General features: G+C 40.4%; 1 protein-coding gene across 6 annotated transcripts in view; it reads left to right on the top strand.

The window, feature by feature from the left end:
* The window catches only part of evi5a (ecotropic viral integration site 5a), a 251,136-nt gene that overhangs the window by 110,568 nt on the left and 124,469 nt on the right, over positions 1-16,099 (top strand). For all 6 annotated transcript variants that reach the window (XM_051932791.1, XM_051932794.1, XM_051932792.1 and 3 more), the window contains one exon: positions 7,643-7,768. In XM_051932791.1, the coding sequence (XP_051788751.1) occupies positions 7,643-7,768 (126 nt within the window). The remainder of the gene's footprint in view (positions 1-7,642; positions 7,769-16,099) is intronic.

Genomic DNA, 16,099 nt, shown 5'->3' with positions numbered 1-16,099 from the left:
GTAATTATGCAACAAGGTACTATAGCTGTAAAAAAAAAACTGAGCTACAGACTGATGTAGTAACCTTCAGAAAATATGTACATAGTGCAAAAAACTATTAAAGAATACTGAAGGGGAACAAAACCTTTGTATTAGCAGCACCATGTTTTAACCATTATCACACTCTCAGGCCCATTAAGCAGTTTTAGCAAAGTAGCCTAGGCCAAATGGTAACATCTGAAACAATTTCGTTCTTCAGTGAAGCAAAGACGCACATCACACTTCTCACAGAGGATGGTGGTTGCATTGACTTTGCATAATTTGCAACGGCCACGCTTTTCACACTTCACAGGCCAGTGTGCAACCTGGTCAGTGCGAACATCAACCAGAACGCCAATACGCACTCTCTTGGGCAGTGGTGGAGATGGGGCATCAAGTGTTGGGCGACCCCTTTGTGCCTGCAAAAGAATCAGGCTAGTGGCAACCTCTGCCTGGAAGCTCCTTTGTTTCAGTGGCTTTTGGACACCAAGCAGTTTACAGTCACGGCAGTAGATCAACCATGCATTAACAAGGCCTAACATGATGGTTTGCCAGAAGAGGTAGAGGTACCACCTCCGTGACCTCATGTTGTACTTGTACCTTGCAACACATGCATCAAGGAGGTCTATCCCCCCCAGGAATGTGTTGTACTCCTTCACAATGTGAGGCCTGTTGACCTCCACAAATGCTTTGTCAGATTTGCTCCAGCGTCGAGCTTTGTCCTGAGGCTCAGTTGCACAGTAGGATGAGATCAGGGTAACAGATTTGTTGTCGTACCACTTTCTCCACCGTGACATCAACAGATCCTCTGCCTCTCTTGACAAGACGTTTGTCATCCTCAAGCATACAACCAGCCAAGCGATTGCTACGGAGTGTCCCTGCAAAGTAGATCTGTCGCTCAAGAAGCTTGAGAACCAGTGGTGCTGAGGAAAAAAAATTGTCTGCAAAGACTTTGTAGTTTTGGTTTGATGGGAGAGTTTCACACAGCTTGACCACAATGTCACCTCCCATGCCTAGTAGTTTTTTTTCCCAGTGCCGCCTTCATAAACTACAAAATCACAGAGGATTCCTGAGGAAGAGCAGCGGGCTCAAATTTTCAGTCCCCATGGGTGGGGTTTGCCCTTCACATACTGTCTTATTGGGCTGCGTGTCCCTCTGAAGGACACAATTTGTTCTTCAACAGAGTTGTACTCCTCTGGGGTGATATCCAGGCATTGTTTGCGAAACTAGCCATGGACGGATCTTCCAACACTTATCCTCTACTTGCCTGTTTGAATGGTCTGGAAACGGTTATGTGACATGTTGTCAGCCACGATGGGACACATTGTGTCATTCTCCCAGTATGCACGATTTCCTGGTAGTTGGCAAAGACCCATTCGCAGGTAGATGCCAATCAGTATTTCCAGTTCTTTAACAGTGGTGTTAATGTTGTTGTGGTGATCTGATTTTTGTACACTGTACAAATTTGTTTGCTCCTTCAGTGAGTCAAGCATTTCTGGTGTTATGAACTTTCTGAAATACTCCAGGGGAGTGGAAAGATCATCTGGAGGTGTCACACTTTGGCCTTTGAATGTGCACTCAGGGGTTTCAAAAGGTTTTTTTCTCCAAGGAAATAATTTTTTTCCTTGGTCAGTTTCTTGAACAGTTATTTGGTCAGTGTTTTGTTGCCCTGGGTTCATGTTTGTTTGTGGTACTTCATCTAAATCATTTGATTCACTGTTTGAATCACCACACAAACTTGACTCATCACTCTGCATGTGTTGTTTGCTGGGAGTGTAATCTGGGTCTTCAGGGTCTTCATCTGAGCTATCTTCACATCCCTCAAAGTCACTGTCATCTCCAAAGATGATGTCTAGTGCATTCTGAACGCTGTAGCGTTTAGCCATACTACAAACAAATTAATAGAATTACATTGAATTAGGACTACCGTAAAATTTTATTTTGCTCACAGATATTTAAAAATTGTTTTGTAACATATATTATTAATTATTTTATACATTTGACTTTGCTATATTTGTTTAATTGTACTTTGAATTGAAAATTTTTCTTATTGTGACAAATACGTCACATCATATTTTCCACGACTATGTTAAGGTTAAATGCCCGATGTGACATCAGTGTTACCACAATGTTGTCGTAACTTGTTTTATATCAGTTTCTTCAGAAAATGTTGTCAGAACATATTAAATGTAATATTTGATGTCTTATTTAAGTATGAGAATTGTTAAATTGGTTGAAACATTCCTTTAGTTACCAAAAATAAGATGTTTGAAATTAGATGATTTGGTCAGGTGTGGTTGCCCTGCACATGGCCATCTTGAAAATGGTGTCATGTGTACCCAAATTCACAGAGTGTCATGTGACTGCACCAGGAAGTTACAAACATGTCACTTTGGGGCCTAATGAGGTAAAATCAAGGATAATGTTGTGTGAGAAAGTTTCCAGGACATTTAAAGTCATGGTGACACCTGTGTCACAGTGGGTTCTTTTTTAAGGAAAAAAACTATCCAAACCTTCATGGCCTTATGTGAAAAAGTAATTGACCCCCTTGTTACATCATGAAGTAACTGTGGTTAATCACAATTTTTGGATTGTTCAGTTCGATTTCATTAGCCACACCCAGGCCTGATTACTGCCAGACCTGTTGAGTTAAGAGATCACTTGAGTAGAACCTGTCAGACAAAGTGAAGCAGGCCAAAAGATCCCAAAAATGAAGACATAATGCCGCAATCTAAAGAAATTCAGGAAAAAGATGATAAACACAGTAATTGACATCTATCAGTCTGGAAAAGGTTACAAAGCCATTTCTAAAGCTTTGGAACTCCAGCAAACCATGGTGAGAGCCATTATCCACAAATACAGAAAACATAGCACAATGGTGAACCTTCCCAGGAGTGGCCGGCCTACCAAAAATACCCCAAGAGTACAGCAACGACTCATCCAAGAGGTCACAAAAGAACCCAGAACAACATCAAAGAACTGCAGGCCTCACTTGCCTCAGTTAAGGTCGGTGTCCATGACTCAACCATATGAAAGAGACTGGGCAAAAATGGCATGCATGGCAGAGTTCCAAGGCAAAAACCACTGCTGACCAAAAAGAACATAAAGGCTCATCTCACTTTTGCCAAAAACATCTTGATGATCCTTAAGACTTTTGGGAAGATATTCTGTAGACTGATGAAACAAAAGTTGAACTTTTTGGAAGGTGTGCGTCCTGTTACATCTGGCATAAAAGTAACACAGCATTTCAGAAAAACAGTATCATACCAGCAGTCAAACATGGTGGTGCTAGTGTGATGGTCTGGGGCTGCTTTGCTGCTTCAGGACCTGGATGACTTGCTGTGATTGATGGAACCATGAATTCTGCACTCTCCCAAAACATTCTGAAGGAGAATGTCCGGCCATCAGTTCAAGTCTTGTTTTGCCTAATGGAAAAATTACAGCGTGAGAAGATAATTCAAAGTAGAACACAGGAAAGTGTTTGGTACTGGTGCCAGTTAGGTATTCACTCAATAGAGGAAACACGATTACAAATGAACTCTCAATAAATATTGAAAAAGCAAATGATGAGTAAAAAGTATCATTGATTTTTAACAACCTGTCTTTGGCTTGTTAAATTGAGATGCTGTGGCATGGACTAGTATAAGATGAAGTTCTTCTTGTTGTTACTCATACGCTCTCAGGAATATTAGTTAAGAATTAAAGAACGTGGGCTTTTATCTATTATAATCCTACATCACCACCCCTATGAATATCTGGTAATATTTGTTAAATTTGTACTGGAACTGAGTTTGTTTTGCGTTCAAGGTATTTACATAATGTAATTTTCCAGATGGATATAAAATGTCGGTCCGTGTACTTTTTGGTATTTGAAACTTCATTTTAGATGCAAAAACGGAAAAATGAAAATGAAAGGAATTTTCAGATTTTGATTTTTGATTAAAGAATAAAATAAGGGAAAATAAGGTATTTTTTTAATTCAGTGGTAACAAATAGCAGTCATAAACTTTAAAATTACACATAATTTTCTGGATTTATTTGTGATTCAAATAATGAAAGTGTTATAGCTCAAAAACAATAAAACAGACACATTTTCGTTGTCTGAAACCGGAGGTACTTCTTCTTTTGCGCGTTTTTTGACAACACGTGCGAACAGTCCTCCTCACGACACATCGACCAACGGCCTTGAAGATACACTGGCATCACCAGAGGATGGACCATTACGTTGTTTTTCAGAACACTAAAAGAGTGACATTCCGGGACGAGGCCATGACTGCAGAAAAACTGAGTCGCATCTTTCCGGTAAAAATACAAGTTTTGCAAACTTTGCTTCATTGATGTAGCAGTTCTTATATGAACGTTATTGTTGTTACTTACTGTGAAACAGCTAACATTTGGTGATTTCATTTACTAACACTAAGTCTGGCAATTTTTATAGTGCTAGCATTTTGAATGGTTGCTCATTGACTTTTACCGGCTACTATACGTAGATAAACGTTTCGAGTATTAACGTGTTACACTTTGCGCACTGTTAGAAGAGCAACGTGATTTACAGAAAGTTTTCTTAACATGTGTCACACTTGTCAATGAGCGACCATTCACACATTTACACACATTCAAAATGCTAGCACTATAAAAATTGCCAGACTTAGTGTTAGTAAATGAAATCACCAAATGTTAGCTGTTTCTCAGTAAGTATAACTTTCTTAAAAGAACTGCTACATCAATGAAGCAAAGTTTGTAAAGATTGTATTTTTACCTGAAAGATACGACTCAGTTTTTCTGCAGTCATGTCCTCGTCCCGGAGTGTCACTCTTTTACTGTTCTGAAAAACAATGTAACGGTCCATCCTCTGCAGATGCCATGCAGTGTAAGTTCAAGGCCGTCGGTCGATGTGTTGCAAATCGCGCAAAAGAAGTACCACCTCAGGTTTCAGACAACGAAAATGTGTCTGTTTTATTGTTTTTGAGCTATAACACTTTCATTATTTGAATCACAAATAAATCCAGAAAATTATGTGTAATTTTAAGTTTATGACTGCTATTTGTTACCACTGAATTAAAAAAATACCTTATTTTCCCTTATTTTATTCTTTAATCAAAAATCAAAATCTGAAAATTCCTTTCATTTTTCGTATTTTCGTTTTTGCTTCTAAAATGAAATTTCAAATACCAAAAAGTACACGGACCAATGTCCTTGTACCCTATTTTTGATTTTATTAATTCATTTAATATTATTGCAGTTAAAATTCTGATTGTTTTCACCATAGCTTAAGATAGTAAGATTGTCAAGCAACATATCTTGAGCTCTGAGTGTAAGTAGGCAAAAACTCTGCACTGAAATTTAGTACATAGATATTTTCAAATTATATCCATCCATCCATTTTCCAACCCGCTGAATCCGAACACAGGGTCACGGGGGTCTGCTGGAGCCAATCCCAGCCAACACAGGGCACAAGGCAGGGAACCAATCCCGGGCAGGGTGCCAACCCACCGCAGTTTTCAAATTATATTGGGTTCTTCAATCCCACTGAATACTTTTTGCAGATTGTATTATGGGTTTAAATAAATTAGAAGGAGGGGATACATCTTTATTGTTAAATGATTTCTGTGTGCTTTTTTATTGCTTGCCTTAGTACTACTACTAAAAATTGACATTTTCTTAATACATGGCATTCTATAACTGTCAACTTATGGTGGCATAGTTCAAAACAAATAATGGAAAAGGATTAGTAGCCATGAGTCATAATATGTGGGGGAAGAATGGCAACATGCAGCATCAGAAAGCAGAAAGTGTTTCATTGAATATAACTATCAACATTATACAGGTAGTCCCTGAGTTACGGACATACGACTTATGAACGGGGCCGCAGCTGCTCCTTCATCTGTCTGGGGGACGCAACGCAGGCTCCTCAGTAACTGCCACTCCGTCATCTCCGGCCTGGGGACGCTGCCCCCATTCATTCTCAATAGCAAGCCTGCTTGTACTGTTACGTACATAGCAGGAAGTTGTCTCTCGTCAGTACACCAGACGTGCTGTTCAGGGGTTCCTTTCTGCTGTGATAGTGTGTACAGTGCTGTGCAGAAGAGCTCATCTTAACCTTTTGTCTTCACCCTTCAACAATGTCTCTGAAACACAAATCTGATGCAACTGCTGGTGATTCAGTAAAGAAGAGAAAATCCATCACCATGGAAAATAAAGTAGAAATAATAAGGTCAGAGAGAGGTGAAAGAAACTCCATCATTCATTTGCAGAGCACTTGGTTACAGTCGGTCAACAATAGCATTCATTAAAATAATGTACCTGTTCCGACTTACATACAAATTCAACTTAAGAACAAACTTGCAGTCCCTATCTCGTACGTAACCCAGGGACTGCCTGTAAACTTGGCATACCTTGGCAAACAACACTGACTCCTGAAAGGCCACAGCTACTTCAGTGTCAGTCAGATCCACTGATGTGCTCATTGAAAAATAATTGATTAAATCACCAGGACATCTGGAAAAACAGAATGAAAATCATGATGGGGAATAAGAAAAAACAAAACTAAACACTAAAGTATGCCCATGTAACATTTGCTGGTACATTCTATTAAAAATTTACCAAATTACTTTGTAATTTCTACACTTACCCCAGAAATAGAAACTGGGAGCTACCTGCCTGTTTTTATTATGTTAAAAGTCCAATTAAAAACTGACGTGGTTGTAGCAAAAATCTGAAGCCACGTGGGGTCCTGAAAACTAGTCTAAGTCATAAGGACCATTAGTGCCAAACTTAGTGTTTTCAATGGTGTCTAGTATTTTAGGTTGTCATATCTGAACTGTTTTTTACATTTGAGGCGGTTGATTTTGCAAAAGGTTCTTTGTGTGAAGTAGTGAGAAAATTCAACTATTTTGTCATATCATTCTACTTGCTAGGCTTTTTTGGAGCAGTATATGTAGATGGAAAGGGGAAAACTACAATTAAAGTTCAGAAAAGATGGGCAGAGTCTCCTGTAGAAGCTTGTGAGACTCTAGTACTAGCTTCTCCACTCTGCCATACCCTGCATTTCAGCAGAGTAGTTATGGGATTACAGAACAGAGAAGAAGAAGAATGTTCTGAGAATATAGACAGTCAGTTTTAATTACTGTTTTTCTTTTTGTTTAAGCAAATTCAAGCGCACATTAAACATTAGGTGTTTTTTCTGCAGGAGAGAGATACACTTTGAGTTACAGGTGCTTTATTTGTTTTTTTTGTTTATTTAAACTGGTATGAGAAACTTAACTTTGTGGTGTTTTCTGCAAATCATATTTTACCATCATGCATGGTCTATACTACCACCCTCATGGGCATTGTGAAAATAACAGGTTTCCCCTTTTCATTAGAATCTGTTTCTTTAACTCATTTTAGCTAAGAATGTTTGTTATTTGTCTCATCCTTTTCAACCCCCTCCACCCCCAACTCTAATTTGAGTTAATTTCTATTTCCAAATCCCCGCTTTTAATAGCTTCACTTGAACAACCTTACTGTCGGTTTCAATAAGCTGTTCAGTATTGCCATTTACTGTATAATACTAAACTTATTATTTTTACCTTAACTGCTAAATATAAGAAGATCTAACTACTTTGGTTTTCCTTTAATACAGATGCCAGAAGAAGAAGCATTTTGTGTCTTTGTTAAACTGATGCAAGATTACCGGCTAAGGGAACTCTTTAAGCCTAGTATGGCTGAGCTTGGCCTGTGCATGTACCAGTTTGAGTATATGATACAGGTAAGGTACACCTAGCAGTAGTGAAATACCCTCAGTCACAAAACCGGCTCATGACAATAATTAGTTCTAATGTTAGAAAGTTGGAAATAAGCTCAACGTTTATGGTGTTGTCTGAAACATTTTTCTATTTTTAGTGTTGAAATGTGCAGTCATATTTTGTTATTCTTCTTGTCAAAGTTAGCATAATATTCAACTGAGTGTCTGATTTGTGTTTAGTAAAAGTAAATCCTCATTTCTTATGAACATCCTAAATTTGGCAACTTAAGGTATTTCAACATTTTTTTCTTTGTTTTTCTTTTAATCACTGAGCAATTTTTGATTGGTAGCCCTGAGATTAGATAGGTGGTGCTTGGATACAAGCACCAAGGATAGTCCTATAGACCAATGTAAAAAAACTTTTTTTTTTTTTTTTTTTTAACTGAAGTAGCATAAATTAGATTAGATTTCAGCATTAGACACCTGTTTTTTTTTTTGTTTTTTTTTTTGGTCCAGTACACGATTTTAGTCATTTTCTATCAGGGTAATTATTGTCAAGACTGCTGGCAATGTTTGGAGAGCATTAAGGATTTACAGGCAAGTCTTGTCTCAGTCATTGTCAGGAAAGAAGAAGCCCCTACTCTCAGTAACAAATAAAGATGTACCAAGGTATAGCTATTTGGCCACAATGCTAGATTTTGTTTGGTGAAAAAACAAAAAAACTTACTTTGACTGAAAGAACCTCACACTAATTGTAAAAAATAGTTGATGGAAGTATTATGGTTTAGGGTGCTGCTTTTCTGCCTCAATGTCTGACCACATTGCCATTGCTGAGTCAACCATACATTCCTCAATTATCAGATAGTGTGAGGTCATCTATCAAATCCAGCAAATACACAAATGAAGAAATAAAAGAAGAAATTAAGGGTTATGAAATGGCCAAGTCAATGCCCAGATCATACTGCAATCGTTTTAAAGTTTAGTGGGAGACTTTAAACAGGCAGTACATATAAGAGGGTCCCCATTCCTCACAGAATTTGAGATGATCTATAAGGGGAAATTGGCAAAAGGTCAGTGTAGGTAACAGATAGGCAATTGCAAGAAACGTATTCTAGAACTTATTTCTGCTTAAAGGGTCAACACCAGATATTGAAGTTCAGTGTACTTATTTTGGCACATAACACAGTTGCATTTTTTATTTGTTTATTTGATTGAGTAAAAGATTGCAAAGTGTTTTTTAAATTTTTTTTTTGTTAAATTAGATAATCTTTACCAATCATTACCTACCATTCTTCTCCTAACCTAATATTAGATGTTAGATGTGTGACATAACTAATATGAAAGTAAATTCAAGAGAGGTGAATGACTGCTATTAAATCCATTTAAGTAGCACAGTGTTATCAAGTGGTTCAGTGGATCAGAGGTGTTTTTTGTATGAGTAATACATTTATTATTTATTAAAAATGTTTCAGTTTCAAAAGATATTACCCAGGTAAATGATTATGACAAATTTAATAATTATCTCCTTTGATGTTATAACTGATTATTAATTTCAATTAACAGCACTACACTAAAATATGTTTTGGATTTGTAGCTGCATATACTGTATTCTTATACATGCTGCACAGTAGAACCTTCATTTTGAAGGAAACCACTTAAAATATGTTAATGTGAAATTATTATTATATGGTGTCAGGTCAGGTTGGGGAGCATGCACTGGTACAGCGCTTTGCTGCACCCACCACACAACGAAACAGCTCAGGATCCTGGTTGGCAACCCCCAGACACACGTGGTCCAGTCCCACCCTCCAGAAATGACCCTCTATCTGCTGCAGCCAGGTGTTACAAGGGTGTCCCCTTGGCCTGGTCCAGCCACTCGGATCCTCAAGAATGAGGATTCTGCGAGCCGGAGCCCTTGGGGAATCGCGTCATGTGGCAGTAGTGCCGTAAGTAATGCTCCCTCAGAGTACAGGCAGTGTGGCTCATTTGGGACTCCATGAGCAATCAATCATTCGGCACAAAGTCAAACCAGCAGTACCCAAGGATTGTCTGAATGAGACACAGTACCAACGGAGTCCAGTCTTCGTCTCAGGTCAATAGATAGCATCCATGTCTTGCAACCATATAGCAAGACAGGAAGCACCTGGACTCTAAAGACTTGAACCTTTGGTCTTTTGCATACATATCTGGAGCGCCACACACCCCTTCCCAGTGACCCTATGACCCCCTCATGCTCTCCCACTTTATCTACTGACTTCGTAGGAAGAATCCCCAGAGACGTTAATGTCACTGCCGTGGGTAAGTAAACCTCTCTACAAGATCGACACTCTCTTCACAGACAGTCAAACTGCTGATGGCTGTGCCTAAGAGGTCATTAAATTCCTGGATCTTGGTTTTTATTCAGGACACTTGTACGCCCAGACACTCAGACTCCTCGCTCAGTCTCTCAGAAGTCCCGATCAGAGCCTCCGTTGACTCCGTGAAGATCACAGCATCGTCGGCAAAGTCAAAATCAGTGAATCTTTCATCGCCAACAGATGCCTACAGCCACTAGATACCACGACCTTGCCCAACACCCAGTCCATGCAAGCATTGAATATAGAATAGGAGCAAGAACACACCCACTTGCAGTACTAGTGTGCAGACCGGCCATTATACCCAGCAACCTTGAGGGGATCCTGCAAAGTCTCCGGTTGTCCCACAGGGCAGCTCGATCAACTGAGTCAAACGCTTTATGAAAATCGACAAAGGCTGCAAAGAAACTCTGCCAGTATTCGCATTTGCGCTCCATGAGAACCCTCGGTGCCAGGATGTGGTTGATGGTAGACTTCTTAGGCATAAAACCAGACTGCTCTGGTCACTGGTAAGTGAGCAAGTGATCACGGATCCTATTGAGGACGACCCTAGGAAGGGTCTTGCTTGGCACTGAGAGCAGTGTTACCCCTTGTAGTTGCCGCAATCCAGGCGATTACCCTTCCCTTTCCAGATAGGGATGACAAGTCCAGTTTTCCAGTCAGTTGGGATGACGCCAGTCTCCCAAATGGAAACAAAGATTGCTTGCAATGCCAGAGGAACAGCCTTACCACCAGCCTGGAGAGGTTCACCCCTGATACCACATATCCCTGCAGCCTTCCATACCCTCGGCTGGTTCACCACCTGTGCAATCTCAGTGAGATTGGGTGGTTCACAGCTAATTGGAGGATCAGTCTCTGGAACTGTGTACCCAGAGAAGTCCAACGTCCTACCCAGAGGATCAGCTTTAAACAGCTGCTCAAAGTAGCCAGCCCAGCCGGTCAGAACTACAACTGGAACCAATGTAGAAAGCATTTTAAGATGGAGAAGCTTTTATCTGTGGCACCTCTGCAAGAGAACCACCTCTTTCAACCCTCGCAAACATATGCAGTTTTTAATATCTGGAAAAAATTTGGGATTAAATTGCTCAGAGATCTTTATATAGAAAACATCTTTGCATCCTACGAACAATTACATTCCAAATTTAACTTTCCAGCTACACATTTCTTTCACTATCTTCAAATTAGGGTCTTTGTTTAAACAGAACCTGCCCGATTTTCCTCATCTTGCACCCTCGTCCATGCTGGAAAAAAAATTGCTCAATTTCAAGGACTTCGACACCATCTCTGCAATATATAAAATTATTTTACAGTCTCTCCATTTCAAAGATCCAAGAGGACAATGGGAAAAAGATCTCTTAATCAATATATCAGAAAGGGTGTGGAAAGTAGCAATGCAGAGACTTCACTCGAGCTCCATATGCGCAAACCATACAATTATTCAACTCAAAATTATATATCGAGCACATCTGTCTCGCCTAAAACTGTCCAAAATGTTTCCAGGGCAACATCCAACCTGCGAATGCTGCAATCGTCCCAGCCTCACTGGGTCACATGATTTGGGCTTGCGCCAAATTAACATCATTTTGGACCAAAATTTTTAAGTGCCTTTCAGACAGCCTTGGTGTCACAATCCCTCCTAATCCATTAACAGCTGTGTTTGGTGTTCTTCCAGATGGGTTTAAATTGGAGAAGGACAAACAAACTGTGATTGCATTCACTACACTTTTGGCACGTAGACTTATTAAAAACTGGAAGAATCCTAACTCTCCTCTTGTAAGTCAGTAGGTAACCAATGTTTTATGCTATTTGAAATTGGAAAAAATCAAATATTCAGTTAGAGGATCTGCACTGATTTTTTTTAAAAACCTAGCAGGATATAATCAATAAAATTTTAGAATAAGCTCTTAAAGCACAGAGGAAGCAATTATCTCCATATTTCTTTTTCTTCTCCATTCATCTCTACTGGCCTATTAAACTCATTAATTTAGGTATGTTTACAAGCCTTAAGTTTTACCCCGTTGGCCATGCTCTCTCTCTCAGGGGTGGGGGTCAGCTTGTTTTTCAATCCTATTTTTTGTAAAAATTGATCGATTTTGTATGAATGATTACAATAAAATTAATAAAATTACAAAAAAGAACTCCAGTGTTATCCGTAAGGACCTTTCTATCATTCGCCTCGACTGCAACTCTCCGAGGAACAGATTTGGATGTGTGTAATGCTTCGATTCCTCTGTAAGCAGGACGTGGATCACTAGACCATAAATGGTGTATCACTTGCTCACAGATTTCTATAACAAACTCCTCCTTATCAGCCCTCTGAGACCTTGCAGCCGTTCTTCTCAGTTCCCGGTACAGACGGGAGTTGCCATCAAGCCGTGCGCTGTGACTCCTTTTGATGATATCCACAGTGCTCTGTGAGATGAAACACTTCTTTCTGGGAACACTGGCAAGTCCAACACAACCTCCGCAACCTTCAGGGCATATTCACATTAGGATCGGCAGTCGCACCCACATCCCTAAATTTGTCACACAAACTTCATGCATTCTTGTCAGAAACAGCCTGATCTTGGAGTCTGGCCAGGTCCAGCCTTATTTTCCTAGTAGGTGGTAACGTACTGGGCTTAAGCTGGATCTTCAAAGTAGCAATGATGTCACCGAGACATCACTCACCATGGTCAGAGCATACACTGAGACAACAGACAAGGCACCCAGAGAGTGCCCCAATCTGCGTCTCGTAATGTGCTCATTGAAAGGAGTGACATCGGTCTCCATCGGAAGAATCCGATCCGCTACAGCACCAGCTACTCCTCGAGTTTGACAGCCATCAGAGATCTTGCCAGTCCCAGGTCTGCGCACCTCAGAGAGTTCCACAGCTGAAATGAGAAGTTTACGCAGCTCCTCCGACAGCAGAGGAAGACAATCATCATGCCGGAGAGACAAGACGTTCCACATGCCTGCCTGGATGGGCTGCCTCAAATTGAGACCAGAGCGTTACTGTGCAGCGGGCGACACCTCAGCACCACACCAGTTCTGATCCCCGACAGGCCTGACCCCATTGTGTCAGATGGTTTTGACTCTTCTGGGTATGGGGCTCCCGAGGGCTTTCCCCCATCCCCTTCATAATGCAAGCAGCCTTCCTGTGTGTGGCTGCAGCAGAGCTACTCATGCGGAGAATCAGAAAGTAGTCCTTTCTTTTGGCTCAGAGCTGTGCAAATTTTTTTTTACGGTGGCTGGAGTGCTAATCCTGCCACTAACCCCCCTGATTTCACAGCAAATTGTAGGACTGCTTGCAGGGCTGGATGCAGTTTAATGTCATACCCAAGACAGATTAAATGGTAGATTAGTTGAAAATTTTCAGGTTTTGTCTTTAATATTTTTTTATTTTTACCATACACATACAAAACAATTACTAAAAAACAACAATTACAGTAATCCCTCGCTATATCGCGCTTCGACTTTCGTGGTTTCACTCTATTGCAGATTTTATATGTAAGCATATTTAAATATATATCGCGGATTTTTCGCTGGTTCGTGGGTTTCAGTGGACAATGGGTCTTTTCATTTCTGGTACATGCTTCCTCAGTTGGTTTGCCCAGTTGATTTCATACAAGGAATGCTATTGGCAGATGGCTGAGAAGCTACCCAATCAGAGCACGTATTACGTATTAAATAAAACTAATCAAATATATTGTGAGCAGGGGGGCTGTTCGCACCCCTAGAGGATGCAGACGCTTGTCTAAAAAATGCTGAAAGACTACCTTCACATTGCTCCCTTCCTTGCTGGGCTTACTTGCGGCTGCGTTGTCAAGCGATATGCTTCCCGCAAGGTGCTTTGCGTACTTAAAAGCTCGAACAGCACCAATCAGTTTTTGATTATTTGCTTTTCTCTCTCTCTCTCTCTCTCTCTCTCTCTCTCTCTCTCTCTCTCTCTCTCTGACATTCTCTGCTCCTGACACGCAGTCCTTTGAAGAGGAACATATGTTTGCATTCTTTTAATTGTGAGACGGAACTGTCATCTCTGTCTTGTCATGGAGCACGTTTAAACTTTTGAAAAACAGACAAATGTTTGCAGTGTTTGAATAAAGTTCCTGTCTCTCTACAACCTCCTGGGTTTTGTGCAAATCTGTGACCCAAGCGTGACAATATAAAAATAACCATATAAACATAAGGTTTTTACTTTGTGGATTTTCATCTTTCGCGGGGGGTTCTGTAACGCATCCCCCGCTATGAAGGAGGGATCACTGTACTAAAAAAATTATCAATGTTTTTCTAATCATATTCAAATAATTATTAAATGAAAATTAAGTACAGAATCTTGGTCTCGTCCGTTATGAGAGATGGACATCTTATGCGGAACTCCGTTAGCAGCTGTGTTATTTTTTTTTCTCTTATTTTTTATCATCCTGAGGTATCCTGTATTTACCCAACATAAGGAGGTTCTATTACAGTATATGCAAGTATATAAAGAAACGGAAAAGAAAGCTAAAGCTTCATCCAAGCCTAGACAGGCATTAAGTCCAAGTTCAAGGTACGGCCTTGCAGAGACTGACCTGGAACAGACAGCAGAGAAAAAAAGTGGGAGCGAATGTGCAAGTGATTCAGGTCACAATCGATAGTTTGTCGATTCCAGACAATGCCTTCCACATTGTCATATACTCCTTGCGAGCTGGGAGCATTGACTTTAACTTGGTTTCCACTTCACCCGAGGAGCACGAAGACCGAATGATCTGTCTGAACTGAAGGTAATGATCGCTGCAATGGCCACCGATGTAAAGGAGCTCAAGAAAGACATAAAGAAAAATAAATGATATAAGGAAGCAAATAAATGATATAAGGAAAAGTGATATAAATGATATAAGGAAAGAAATAAAGGACATACACAAGACAAACAAGAAGCTGCTGCAGGATATTAAAGACCAGGAGAAACGTGTACAGTAATCCCTCCTTCATCGCGGGGGTTGCGTTCCAGAGCCACCCGCGAAATAAGAAAATCCGCGAAGTAGAAACCATATGTTTATATGTTTATTTTTATATTGTCATGCTTGGGTCACAGATTTGCGCAGAAACACAGGAGGTTGTAGAGAGACAGGAACGTTATTCAAACACTGCAAACAAACATTTGTCTCTTTTTCAAAAGTTTAAACTGTGCTCCATGACAAGACAGAGATGACAGTTCTGTCTCACAATTAAAAGAATGCAAACATATCTTCCTTTTCAAAGGAGTGCGCGTCAGGAGCACTGAATGTCAGAAAGTGAGAGAAAACCAAACAAATCAATAGGGCTGTTTTGCTTTTAAGTATGCGAAGCACCGCCGGTACAAAGCTGTTGAAGGCGGCAGCTCACACCCCCTCCGTCAGGAGCAGGGAGAGACAGAGGAAAACAAACAGTCAAAAATCAATACGTGCCCTTTGAGCTTGTAAGTATGCGAAGCACCGTGCAGCATGTCGCTTCACGAAGCAGCTGCACACAGAAGGTAGCAACTCTTTCAGCATTTTTAGACGAGCGTCCGTATCGTCTAGGTGTGCGAACAGCCCCCCTGCTCACACCCCCTACGTCAGGATCAGAGAAAGTCAGCGCAAGAGAGAGAGAGAGAGAGAGAGAGAGAGAGAGAGAAACAAAAGTAAGTTGGGTAGCTTCTCAGCCATCCACCAATAGCGTCCCTTGTATGAAATCAACTGGGCAAACCAACTGAGGAAGCATGTACCAGAAATTAAAAGACCCATTGTCCTCAGAAATCCGCGAACCAGCAAAAAATCTGCGATATATATTTAAATATGCTTACATATAAAATCCGCGATAGAGTGAAGCCGCGAAAGGCGAAGCGCGATATAGCGAGGGATCACTGTAAATTGCTTTGAGGCAGCCTTCAAAAGTATGCTAGAAAAATGTGCTTAAGTTTGAGAATAAACTGAGAGTACTTGGTGCTAAGTTGGAAGACATTAAGCAAATGTTCACGACTCGAATTGAAATAGCCGAACAACTGGCATCTACTGCTGACGGA

The sequence above is a fragment of the Erpetoichthys calabaricus genome, chromosome 10 (genome assembly GCF_900747795.2).
Source record: "Erpetoichthys calabaricus chromosome 10, fErpCal1.3, whole genome shotgun sequence".
Classification (NCBI taxonomy): domain Eukaryota; kingdom Metazoa; phylum Chordata; class Cladistia; order Polypteriformes; family Polypteridae; genus Erpetoichthys; species Erpetoichthys calabaricus.
The sequence above is the reverse complement of the archived record's forward strand: the minus strand, read 5'-3'. Positions and strand labels throughout refer to the sequence as shown.